At 40.0% G+C, this 12885-nt stretch overlaps 1 protein-coding gene across 2 annotated transcripts in view; it reads left to right on the top strand.

Moving 5' to 3' along the window:
• The window catches only part of opn7d (opsin 7, group member d), a 91394-nt gene that overhangs the window by 33043 nt on the left and 45466 nt on the right, over window positions 1-12885 (top strand). Inside the window, exon 1 of one of the 2 annotated variants that reach the window (XM_073908922.1) lies at window positions 12144-12321. The exons of the other annotated variant lie outside the window; for it this stretch is intronic. Coding sequence (XP_073765023.1) covers window positions 12238-12321 — 84 coding nt within the window. The 5' untranslated portion in view covers window positions 12144-12237. Of the gene's footprint in view, window positions 1-12143; window positions 12322-12885 lie in introns of those variants that run through there. 2 annotated transcript variants of the gene reach the window in all.

Here is a 12885-nt window from a genome sequence, read left to right as displayed (position 1 = left end):
GCACAAGAAAGCTGCTCTGGTCTAAAAAAGCAGGAGTGTTTTGGCGCGTTGCTGTTTTGAGAAACTGTAAATAGTCTTTTCTTAAGACCAGAACAAACCCGGTCTAAAGTCTCGCCGCCTCGCTTACACACTGCTTAATACACAAGATGTGGAGCAATACGCAAATATCTTTACATATTAAAAAGAATTAAAATATTAAGGATATATATAGGATATAATAAGGATATATATAGCATATAAATATAAAGGATTAAAATATTACAAAACATATTATTTTCTAGCCTACATGAATTTAAAAACCACTGCCTTGAATCCTTCATTTCGGGAGGCTTTTTCAGTTCATTCAATTTGCTTTTGTATAATGTTATTATTATTAGCAGTATTATTTATTATGTCCATATTTATATTTGTTTTATTAAAAACAAGCTTAGATTTGTCCACCTGTCAGGTTTTAGACCATATGGGGCAAAGCAGGTGTGGTTGAAAATAACTCAGTATTTTGACCACACTTCAATATTACTGTTCATTTATTCGTTTGCTGGAAATTAGAACTGAATTTAAAAATAGTTTTGAAACAAATCTTTGCGCTTAACAAACGAAATTAATTATTTATAGGCTAATTGATGTCTGTGCGTAAAGGTTTTCCTATCCACGATAGCAAAAGCGAAAGTGAACTTACTTTACGTCATGTAAATAGCATGTGCTTATGGCGCGACGCAGCTGGCTCTTAAAGGGAATGGGAGATGAGACTCTGATTGGTTTATTCTCAAAACACACCAATAACTCATTAAGAAAATAAACTCAACCCTTTTAGACCATGCGCTACGGCGCAAAGTGGATTTTCCTGTTCTTAAATTAGCAAAAATGCATTCTGACACGCCCTGAAAGCGTTTGCACCCTGCGTTTTGCGCATAGACCGTCAAAACAGAGCCCTATAACTCTACACCCTGAAAAAAACAAGTGATTGCAGTCTTTTTGTTGGTGTTGTGGGTTTTCTCATGCCAAAATAATCACTTGAGCAGTGGCTGGTGAGCTAAAAAAAATGACTCATGAATGAAGTAAATAAATGCTTTGATACTGTCCATTCGCTACAGGCTTTCTGTCTATTTGTTTTATTTGTGGGACTCAAATCCTCAGGCTCTGACCTCTGTGCGAATATTTTTATTTGTGGAAGAAGAACTAATGAAATACCCAGTCAAATTTGGCTTTAAAGCCACCATGAAATTCAAGTTAAGATTGTCGTTTTTCCAGTATTGTGACGTCCGTACACTTGAAGCGGTTCTAAAATAAGAAAAAAAGTTTCTTTTGGGGACAGTCACTGCTACCAAAATGAAGGAAGATTGATGATTGGACAAATTTAGAGCAGAAAAGAGACACTCACTGATAGCCCCACCCTAAATGACAGATGTCTCCGCCCTAAAGGAATTCCATGTGTCCAGGAAGTGAAGAAAGGTTGTTTCGAGGAATGAGGTAAGATAAAAAAAAGTGCTGGATGAGTTGGCGGTTCATTCTGCTGTGGCGACCCCGGATTAATAAAGGGACTAAGCACAGATACTTCGTTCATAACAAGAACTACTAAATACATATAAAAATAAGAGTACATTTTGATTTCATGGCGACTTAAGGCTAGGCCCACACGGAATCTGCGCGCGCAGAATTCCGCAGATTCTCTAAAGATTTTCCGCAGAATTCCGCAGATTTCTAGCCCATCATTAATTCTGTTTATTTACTTGAGTAAATGAGTAAATCTGAATTTATTCATTTTTTATTCAGTAATTTATTACTTTCTATTTCATATATTAAGGTTTTAGTTATGATACTCCTCTGGATACTCCCAAAATAATTCCGCAGAAATCTGCAGAATTTTACCAAAATTTTCCGCAGACATATCAAAAAATGTCCGCAGATTCCGTCTGGCCCTGCTTAAGGCTAATTTATACTTTTGAGCACACACGTGTGGTCCGGCACAGCCATCACATGGTTGCATAGCCCTCGCCATGGCTGACACGCACCTCTCTTAAAATGTAACTACACGTTACAACGACACAACGCAAGCTTTGTGATTGGTTGACTTGATGAGTGTGAGCGGGGCCGAGAGCTGTATGTACACATTGGAGAGATTGTTTACAAGTGTCGAGTCCCTTGAATGAGCTCCAGGTGGAAAGTTTTGTTTTGTGTTTACCTTATGATTAATGTTGTTGCACATCTGCCAGTTCCCACCCCTGAATGAGCGAGTTTTAGCTACTTGTACATTAGCATTTAAAAAATACAAAACAATCGCAATGAAACTCAACACAGAGGAACAAAAACCTACTGCCAGCTGGCGTTTCGGAAGTGTGTTATTGCAGAGCAACACAAACAGCAAGCAGAAGTATAAAGCAATGCGCAAGGCATGTGCTGTGGGTGACGCTGATCACTCAACACAGAAGTATAAATCAGCCTTTAAACTTAACTTAAAGGGTCACGAAACACCAAACCGCATTTTTTGAGCTGTTGACAGTCGTATATGTGTCCCACACTGCTAAAAACACTATTAGGACACCTATATTTCACTAAAAAGTGTAAATTGGTTGTTTTTGCGTTATTTCAAGCAAATTCGTACTTCCTGTTTGAAACTAATTTTTGAAGCTGCGTCACGGCCATGAGATAATAGCGTGTATTCCAGCGTGCAGACTGGACGTCTGTGCCAGAGTGGACCTTATTACGTCTCAGAGTGTGAAGCATTAATGCATGAGTAAGGCTTGGTTCAAACCAATCAGCACGCTCTATTGTGCAACTTCATTAATATTCATTACTGTCACAGTGTTTAGACGGAGACACCACGTTGTGTTGGCAAAACAAGCGGGAAGTGTTGCTTTTATAGTTTGCTGCCGTTAAGTTTTGTTTTCATTTTGTCTCTGTGAGAGCTCAGCTGGATCACGTGTGGATTAACAGTGTACGCGACGCTCGACAACAATAACTTACGTGTCTAAGGAGGATTATTGTTTACCTGAGAGCTGTTCTCATCTGCAAACGCTGAGATCCGGATTCGCTTGTAGTCTTCTCTTAATAAAGACGCGGCTCTAGTTGCTGGTGATTGTCCTGTCTCTACAGATTTGGTAAGTGAGCGACCAGTGCTCTTTGTTTATTCAGTTTGTTCGTTTCGAACTAAGTTAACTATTGCACCGAGTGTAAACATGTTAGCACCACAACCAAACTTTAACCTCGTGTAGGATTTTCACCGCATTTTTTTGACCGGAATAACACACGCGGCTTTCTGATGCTACCTGCCGAGTGCATCTAAGTTTCCGGTATATGCGCAGGGTTTTTTTCTCTCATTCGCCGTGCGGTATCAAACATTGCATGAAAATACACGCTTGGAGCAGTTCCTCGAATCAAATATCTCGTTTGTCGCGAGTGACATGAATGAATTCCCTGAATGAAAGAGCCAAACTGCAGTTAAAGTCCACCATTTAATAATTTGGCAAATAATTCGACTACAGATGTCCATGTAAACAGTCACTTTCTCCCGTGTGTGTGTGTGTTTTGACTATGAAACTCAGCGGGTGTCCAAATAGACACTCCCACACCATCCCTCTTTAGTTCCTCCGACACTCCCCCCTAAACAGAGCTGGACGCGCCCACTTTTCTGACTTTTTCCAAAGTAGAGGTGTGAAAACACCCTGCTGAAACGGGGGGGTTTCATGGCCCTTTAAACTTTTTGGGTGAACTATCCCTTTAAATATCCCCTTTAAGCTTTGCAAACTTTCCTTTTTGAAAAGTTATACTTTTCGCAAGTGCTCTTATGCTAGTTTTCCGTATTCTAAAAGTCTTAAGCGCCTGAATGCTTTCACGGAGCAGTGTTGGGACCAAGAAATTGAGTGGATCTTTCATCTGCGGTCTACAGTGCGCTGCTCTTTCGGAGTGGGTATCCACAGGCTGTTGGCTGCGGATGTGATTCTGATATTGCACTGGGAGTGAGCCGAAGACCACAAATCTACATGCAAATCGTAAACACGTCGCTGCTCATTTTTCCAAGCTTCCACCTCCAGCAGGGCAGGGAGTGTTATTTTCAGCAGAGAGAAAACAAGAATCTGGCCTCAACCAGACTCACAGTGCTCACAGTAAGACAGATTGCGATGTTTGTAAAGCTTCGGTCTGGAAGTGAACTCCATAGCCGGGGTGAACTCCATAGCCGTTGACTTATTGGATTCACTTTAAAATTCACAGGTTTCACAATAGGCAATGGGATGTGAGCAGTGATGAACAACAAATTCACAATAAGTTCCAGTGGAGTTAGAAAAACATGCTGGGCTATTATTATCTAAGTTGCTGGGGTCAAGTTTTAGTTTCTTAATAATAGGCCTAATGACAGCTAGCTTGAAAGGATTTGGAACATGGCTTTAGTGTTAAGATTTGTGAAATGTATAGGTGTACTATCAACCTTATTTACAGATGGAAAAATTCACAATTATCTACAAACCTTTTTGGTCAAATGGCCCACTGATAATCGTTTTAAATAACAATGATAAACAATTGTGAACAAAATAATCATGATTGTGATTTTTCTTCAGCCTGATCTCACGAGGAAACGTAAGTGTTTTATGTTTTATCAGTTTAGTAGCTAATTCATACAAGTTGAGTCGTACGGAAAAAAGTCGCACGATTTTAAAAAGGAGGCGTTTCACCCAACCCCGCCCCCAAACTGAACCGTCATTGGGTGATGGGCAAATCGTACTAAATTGTACGAATTAGATCATACGAAGTCATGCAAATTAACCATTAAATCAAAAAGTTACTAATTGCTGTGAAATTGCTTTGGATTTTTTCAATAATCAAGCAGCCCTAGGTGGTAGTTTTAGGACATCTTTGATAAAAATTGATGATCAACTTCATTTGTTGACTACTGTAGTTCCTAGGCATAAAAAAGCGTTTTCCCTGTTTTTATAGGTCTCAGTACACAATGTATCTACAGAAGAGTGCTATAAAAAGGGACATTTTTGAGCGAGATGAGCTAATTCGATTTAATGATCTATGCTAAGCTAAGCTAAAAGTGGTCCTGCCAGACCCGAAGATCATCTGATTGAATACAAAAATGGTAAAACTCATCTGTTTATCTCTAGGCGAGCTGTAAAATGAGCCTATTAAAAAATCCTTTAATGAGAAAATCATTTACAAAGTTTTTATTCTTCATTTGTTTGTTGTTGCATAAATGAATGACCGAATTAATCATTTAAAAATGGCATTTGTCAAACAGAGTGAACTGTTCATCTTCAAGCCTGATTCCTCAGGCAGGGACAGCCATAAAAACACTTTATTCAGTAAATCTGACCAAATCCAAACGATTTAACCAGGTCACACTTACATTTTGGAACTTGGGTTTAATTCCACGTGGAATATTTACCATTTCAAAGGAAGTGTGTCGCCTCCGCTCATGACAAATTCTGAAATATCATGTTAGCGGAACTGTAGGTCTCTGAGGTGAGAGAAATACACTCAGTCTTGCTAGGATATATTAAAAAATACGATTCTGTGGCTTCATTTGCATGCGTAAAATAAAGCAAAAATTGCCAACAAACACTTAAATCTCACCTTAAATTTTCAGAGTGGTGTTAAAAGACTCCGTAAATGACATACAGTTAAAGTCAAAATTATTAGCCACCCTTTGAATTTTTTTTTCTTTTTTTAAATATTTCCCAAATTATGTTTAACAGAGCAAGGAAATTTTCACAGTATGTCTGATAATATTTTTTCTTCTGGAGAAATTCTTATTTGTTTTATTTCAGCTAGAATAACAGCAGTTTTTTAATTTTTTAAATACCATTTTAAGGACAAAATTATTAGCCCCTTTAAGCTAATTTTTTTGACTGTTTACAAAACAAACCATCGTTATACAATAACTTGCCTAATTACCCTAACCTAATTAACCTAGTTAAGGGTTTAAATGTCACTTTAAGCTGCATAGAAGTGTCCTGAAAATATGTAGTCAAATATTATTTACTGTCATCATGACAAAGATAAAATAAATTAGTTGTTAGAAATGAGCTAATAAAACTATTATGCTTAGAAATGTGTTAAAAAAATCTCTCTGTTAAACAGAAATTGGGAGAAAAAATAAAGAAGGAGTCTAATAATTCAGGTGGGCTAATAATTCTGACTTCAGCTGTATGTATGTGTTCTGCACAGTCACTGGATGAATTCTGTTCATTTGAGAGGTTTATGTAGCAGCGTTCATTACAGTATGTGTTCGTCATGCTTGCAGAGAGCACCACAGACACTTTTCTGATTTAAGAATAATTTGCCTTTCCCTTCCCTCGGCGGATAAGAGCACATCAAAGCGTCCCATTCATTCGCTATGCGTTTTGCAACAGTGAAACTGTTGACCACAAAGTTCAAATGCTAATGGCTCAAAAGCCGATTATGGTGGAAAATTTAGATTAAAGTGCGAAGGAAAGGAGAGAGGAATACTAAATGGGTCTTTAATGTTCAAGCGCGTGGAGAATGATGCCAGTTTTCTGTGTTTCATTGTTGTTTCGTTTAGCACACAGTTTGGAATTTGAAAGCTGGAGTTACGAAAATGTAATCAAAGCTGGAAGATATTCGACTTTTGCACTGAGTGTATTACATTAAGAAGAATTGCATGAAGGGAAAACTGCAGAGAGGAAAAAAAAAGTGACACTCTTAGCATTTAAGATTTATGTATACATGTGTTTTGAAAATATATTAGAGGCACAATAATATTCACAAACAAAACAAAAGCACTGAAAATAAATGCACTTGATAAATTGATAAAGCACTATTGATATCACCAGGGGGCTGTACGTGGCACAGTGGGTAGCACGTTCGCCTCACAGCAAGAAGGTCGCTGATTCGAGCTGGGTCAGTTGGCATTTCTGCGTGAAGTTTTCATGTTCGCGTAGGTTTCCTCTGGGTGCTCTGGTTTCTCCCTCAAGACTAAAACCATGTGCTATATAAATGAATTGGGTAGGCTAAATTGTCGGTAGTGTATGTGTGAATGAGTGTGAATAGATGTTTCCCAGTGATGGGAAGGGGAAATTAATTTTTGCCTGGAAGGAAACCGGAGCACCCGGTGGAAACCCACAGCAACACAGGGAGAACTTGCAAATTCCACACAGAAATGCCAACTGACCCAGCCAAGACTTGAACCAGCGACCTTCTTGCTCTAAGGCAATGGTGCCACCCGTGCCGCTTCCACTCTTCATTTGAGGCCAAAAAGAAATTCGAAAAAAATGCAAAGCTGACAAAAACAGCTGATGGAGAATACACTAACCTGCGCATTATTCAGTCACTAGATGGCGCCAAACAGTGAAAACGCAAAGCTGAAAGAAACGAAACCAGATGAATAGCGCTTACTAGGGATGCTGATTTTTCTTAGTTTTGCCAACTGACAACCGAAGCTCATTAACCAGGACTTAATTTGTGCCGGAATACGCCGGATCCGGCACCTCTGAAATCTGATCCGCCACCCCATTTTACTGATACCCCTCTTCAACCACCCTACTCCCCCGCCCGCTGTTTACTTTCACTTTCCTCCACGACTCCCCAACGCTCTTTACTTTCGTTCGCGACAACTCTCTTCCATACACCATACACACAATGATATACTGTATTCAAACAGCAATCAACTTAGTTATATTGACAACACACATAAAGCGTAGTGCAAATATAAATACCCCTTTATTGACCATAGGCTGTTCAACAAACACAAATGGCAGCATCTGCTGAAAAAAAAAAGTATGCTGGATAAGTTGGCGGTTCATTCTGCTGTGGTGAGCCCAGGTTAATAACGGTACTAAGCCGACAATAAAATGAATGAATGAATATCAGCGGTGGTCTTTTGTTTTGTTAGATAATGAAACACTGCATGTAGCAGCTAGCCCACAGTCAGACAGTGATACGCTTCAGCATACTCACTATAGGAATAAAATACTTTAAACGAATAAAGCTAATGTTTTTGATTTTGTTGTATGCACTTATTTGCAATTAAATGGAAATGAATTATAGTTTGTATATTTTATTACATGGGATTTTTGACTAGTTCTATATCACTGCTTATAATCACCCGTTTCGAATGTTATCACATGATTGAATGGCTGTTATCAGCTGATAGATATGGGCCAGTAGGGGCCTTCTGCACCTACTAGTAGACACATGTGCCATAACCAGTGTGTATGCAAAGAGCACATTTCCCACCATTGACCTTAATTGAGAAAAAAATTCTGTGCATCCTGATGAGTCAGCATTGTCAGGACAGCTCTTGCCAAGTTCGGCAAGCAGAGTGATTGGTGGAAATCTCAAAAACTGTCATTTTGAATAGCATAAGAGTAAAAGGCCATAGCCATATATGAGTGTGCTGACAGTGAGTGTTCAATACAGATTTACATTTCAGCTTTTTTTGAAGATCTGTCTACATCTGAGTCTGGACCATTCAATTGCATTTGCTGTCTTCTTTTACACCCACAGCACACTGACTATACACACATACAGTCGTGCTCATTATTTATTGGCTCTGTTTTAAATGCAACACAGCTGCTTTTAACACTTGTGTGGTTTTCAATAAGCTTTGATCGAGGAATTCTCCATGTGGAATATTGTCTCGCTCGGTGCCTCTTTTTCCCAAATTGGCTGTACTTTCACAGCTCAGGAGATTTAATAGAGTTCCCGACTGCTTTTTAATTAATAATGCATGATTAGGTAAGCACTATTTCGCATTGTTATTGCTCATACTTAAAAGTTGCAGCTTTGGATAAACCTAATGGGACGTTACGCTAGAGCAGGGGTGGCCGACCCTGTTCCTGGAGAGCCACTATCCTGCAGATTTCAGTTGCAATCCATATCAAACACACCTGCCTGTAATTATTACGTGGTGTTCAGGTCCTAATTAATTGGTTCAGGTGTGTTTGATATGGGTTGCAACTGAAAATTGCAGGAAGGTGGCTCTCCAGGAACAGGGTTGGCCACCCCTGCGCTAGAGCTTGTATCAGCAACTGCATGCTTGCTATTATGATTTTTGCCTGGAAGGAAACCGGAGCACCTGGGGGAAACCCACACCAACACATGGAGAACATACAAATTTCCACACAGAAATGCCAACTGACCCAGCCAAGACTTGAACCAGCGACCTTCTTGCTCTGAGGCAATGGTGCCACCCGTGCCGCTTCCACTCTTCATTTGAGGCCAAAAAGAAATTCGAAAAAAATGCAAAGCTGACAAAAACAAAAACAGCTGATGGAGTATACACTAACCTGCGCATTATTCAGTCACAAGATGGTGCCAAACAGTGAAAACGCAAAGCTGAAAGAAACGAAACCAGATGAATAGCACTTACTAGGGATGCTGATTTTGGTTTTGCCAACTGACAACCGAAGCTCGTTAACCAGGGCTTAATTTGTGCCGGAATACGCCGGATCCGGCACCTCTGAAATCTGATCCGCCACCCCATTTTACTGATCCCCCTACTCAACCGCCCTACTCCCCCGCCCGCTGTTTACTTTCACTTTCCTCCACGACTCCCCAATGCTCTTCACTTTCTTTTTGGGCAGAGCTTAGCGCCTTTAAGTTGAAAATAGTTGGCAGCAGTGCAGTTTATTAAACTGGGCTCGGCTTAGTCAGAGCAAGTCCGCGTCTGTTCTGAAGTGAATTTGATGCGCAAATGAAGCCAGTAAAGTCAAAAGGTTCACACGTCTTTTAATGCTAGAATATTGTGATTTATCCGCGCATTCCGCATCTGGTGTGACCACAGCATTTTAATTAAGCCACACACTGTTGTACACCACACTAAGAAAATATTTTATTAATTTTGAGTGTAATTTTAAGAACTTTTTAAATAAAAAAAAATTAATTGAATTTTTTTTTATTGGAAATTTTTTTTATTGCTAATAATGCAAATAAATACATCGTATAATAATGGATAATAATGCAAATAAATCCAAAGGTGTTTATCCGGTAGCTAAATAAATAAACTTACTGTCACAATCACCAGCGATCTCTAACCACCAGAGGTCACTGAAAAACATTCTCACTCGTACAAACTACAAATCCGCCAGTTCATGGACTACAACTTCATACATGCACTTCACCCACACACACCTGCTTCCTCATTTAGACTGATTACACTTGCACCACCTGAGGATTGTCAAAGACTGATTACACACTATTTAAGCAGCACACACACTCACTCATGGATGTTAGGTGTGCCAGTTCGATGAATTCCTTCCTCAATGGACTGTGCTTCCTGACCCAATACCCACAATATCCGCTGAATCCATGTTGAGGCCAAGTCTTCTGCAACCCAGGGAGTAACACAGACAACTGAAGTAGTATCCACGTGCAGGTTTATTTGGATGGTCAGGCAAGCAGTGGTCAATACAGGGGCCAACAGATGTATGAGGGCAATCCAGAATCGTAGTCAACCCTGCTGAAAAATCCAGCTTAAACCAGCCTAGGCTGGTTGGCTGGTTTTAGCTGGTCGAACAGGCTGGTTTTAGAGGGGTTTTGGCCACTTCCAGGCTGGTTTCCAGCCATTTCCAGCCTGGTCTTAGCTGGTTAGGCTGGGAGATGACCAGCTAAAACCAGCTTGACCAGCCTAGCCAGGCTGGGAGCCCAGCCAAAACCAGCTATGTCCAGCTTAAACCAGGCTGGTCAAGCTGGTTTTAGCTGGGTTTAGCTGGTCATTTTCCAGCCTGACCAGCTAAGACCAGGCTGGAAATGGCTGGAAACCAGCCTGGAAGTGGCCAAAACCCCTCTAAAACCAGCCTGGTCTACCAGCTAAAACCAGCCAACCAGCCTAGGCTGGTTTAAGCTGGATTTTTTAGCAAGGAAATAACAGGCGAGAGGTCGGAAGGCAGGCGGCAGACTAAGACAAAAAGATAAACTAGACTAAGGTCAAAACACGGAGAAACAAGACTAGGAAAATCGCGTTGTAGTGCTACTGTACAGATAACAAGGCTCGGCCATGAGAGTGAGTGTGTGCAATCCTCAGGTGGTGCGAGTGTAATCAGTGTAAATGAGGAAGCAGGTGTGTGGGCGAAGTGCATGTATGAAGTTGTAAGCTGCGTCCCAAATGGCACACTATACACTATGCACTCATGCACTATGTACTTATGCACTTACACACTCAACAGGATAGTATATGTATGTAGTGTTGTCCCAAATGGCACACTAATGTTTTTTTACTAAGCGGAAATTCAAACCGTTTCCCTGATGACGTTTGACGGTTGCCAAATCAGTGAAATAAACGACCGAATTATTAAATAATACCTGCCGTGGGTATAACAGCATTCACCATTCAGGCGCTGTAATCACTCTCGTAGGAGAATTTTGCTTTCACCATCCAAAATAAATAAAGTTATCCAACATGTGCGCCCGATAGCTCCGCCCCTTCCGCTACGTGAGCAAACCTGCGGTCGTTGAGTGCGTGAAGTGTCCATCATTACACACTTCATTTTAGCGGCTGAATGAGTGCATCATCCGGGTAATTAAAGTGCACTTATTATTTTTAGAGTTTTCAGTGTGAACACCCTACTTACACTATTTCTATTACAAAATGGCGTAGAATAGTGCATAAGTAAGCGATTTGGGACGCAGCTGTAGTGAGAATGTTTTCCAGCGACCTCTGGTGGTTAGAGATTGCTGGTGATTGTAACACATACTGTGCTATGTAGAATAAAAATAAATTGAGCTAAATACTAAGGAAGTTACTATTTAAAGTAAACAGAAATTAAATTAATTGTGTGAAATCTGCCTTTTTAAGCACGTGTTACAACTAACTAACACTGGTGGGGTAAATAGTAACATTTATACTCCTGGCACTTTTTGCAATACTGCACAGAAACCATGTCCGGCGATCATTCAACCAGTGCTCATTTGTAGGAGAGGGTTGTGTGTTGTTGGTAAACAACAAATGGTTTGTCTAACCCCATTACTTCATTATTTGGCCCAAACCAAAAAGTGTTACTTTGTGCCCTGCTCTCCCCTACCTTGGAATGTCACGACTGACAGGGCAGTCCAAACGGGGTGTCCAAACTACGGCCCGCGGGCCATCTGCAGCCCGCAATCAGTTTTGTGGCGGCCCGTGAGGCTTTTTATGAATATTAATAGAATCTGGCCCGCCATACAAAAAATAACCACCGGGTGTCGCTATTACATGGCTTCAATTAGGCAGCAGTTCCTGTTATGAAGCAAAACAAACCGAACAAACTGAAGGAAACATAATTCATAATCACGTTTTGGCGAGCCATGGCACAGTCAAGAAAAAGGAAAATCAACAGTGAGTGCAGGAAATTTCAGTCACGATGGGGCAAAGAATATTTCTTCACAGAGGTCAGTGGAATATGTGTGTTTATTTTGGCAGGAATCAGTTGCAGTAATGAAGGAATATAATATTTAAAGACGTTATAAAATAAAACATCAGGCCTTCAGCTCTTACACTGGTGCCGAACGAGATCAAAAATTAAAACAAATAGCAGCTGGCTTATCAGCTCAACAACAGCAGTTTTTTTTTTCGTGCTAATAAAGTGCAAGAAATTCTACGCTGGCTAGTTATGATGTAGACCAGCTAATCGCACAGCACAGGAAACCCTACACTGAAGGAGAATTTATAAAGGATGAGTGTTGCAAGTGTAATTTACCCAGAGAAGATTCAAGATTTTAAAAACGAAACACAGTTTCTTTCTAGAAACACAGTTAGACGATAAATTAAAATAACAAATTAAAATAATTCCATAACACACACACACATACATACACACATACACACACATACATACATATATACACATACACACACACACACACACACACACACACACACATATATATATATATATATATATATATATATATATATATATATATATATATATATATATATATATGCGCGTGTAT

The sequence above is a fragment of the Danio rerio genome, chromosome 8 (assembly GCF_049306965.1).
Source record: "Danio rerio strain Tuebingen ecotype United States chromosome 8, GRCz12tu, whole genome shotgun sequence".
NCBI lineage: Eukaryota > Metazoa > Chordata > Actinopteri > Cypriniformes > Danionidae > Danio > Danio rerio.
This window is presented reverse-complemented; position numbering and strand designations above follow the sequence as displayed.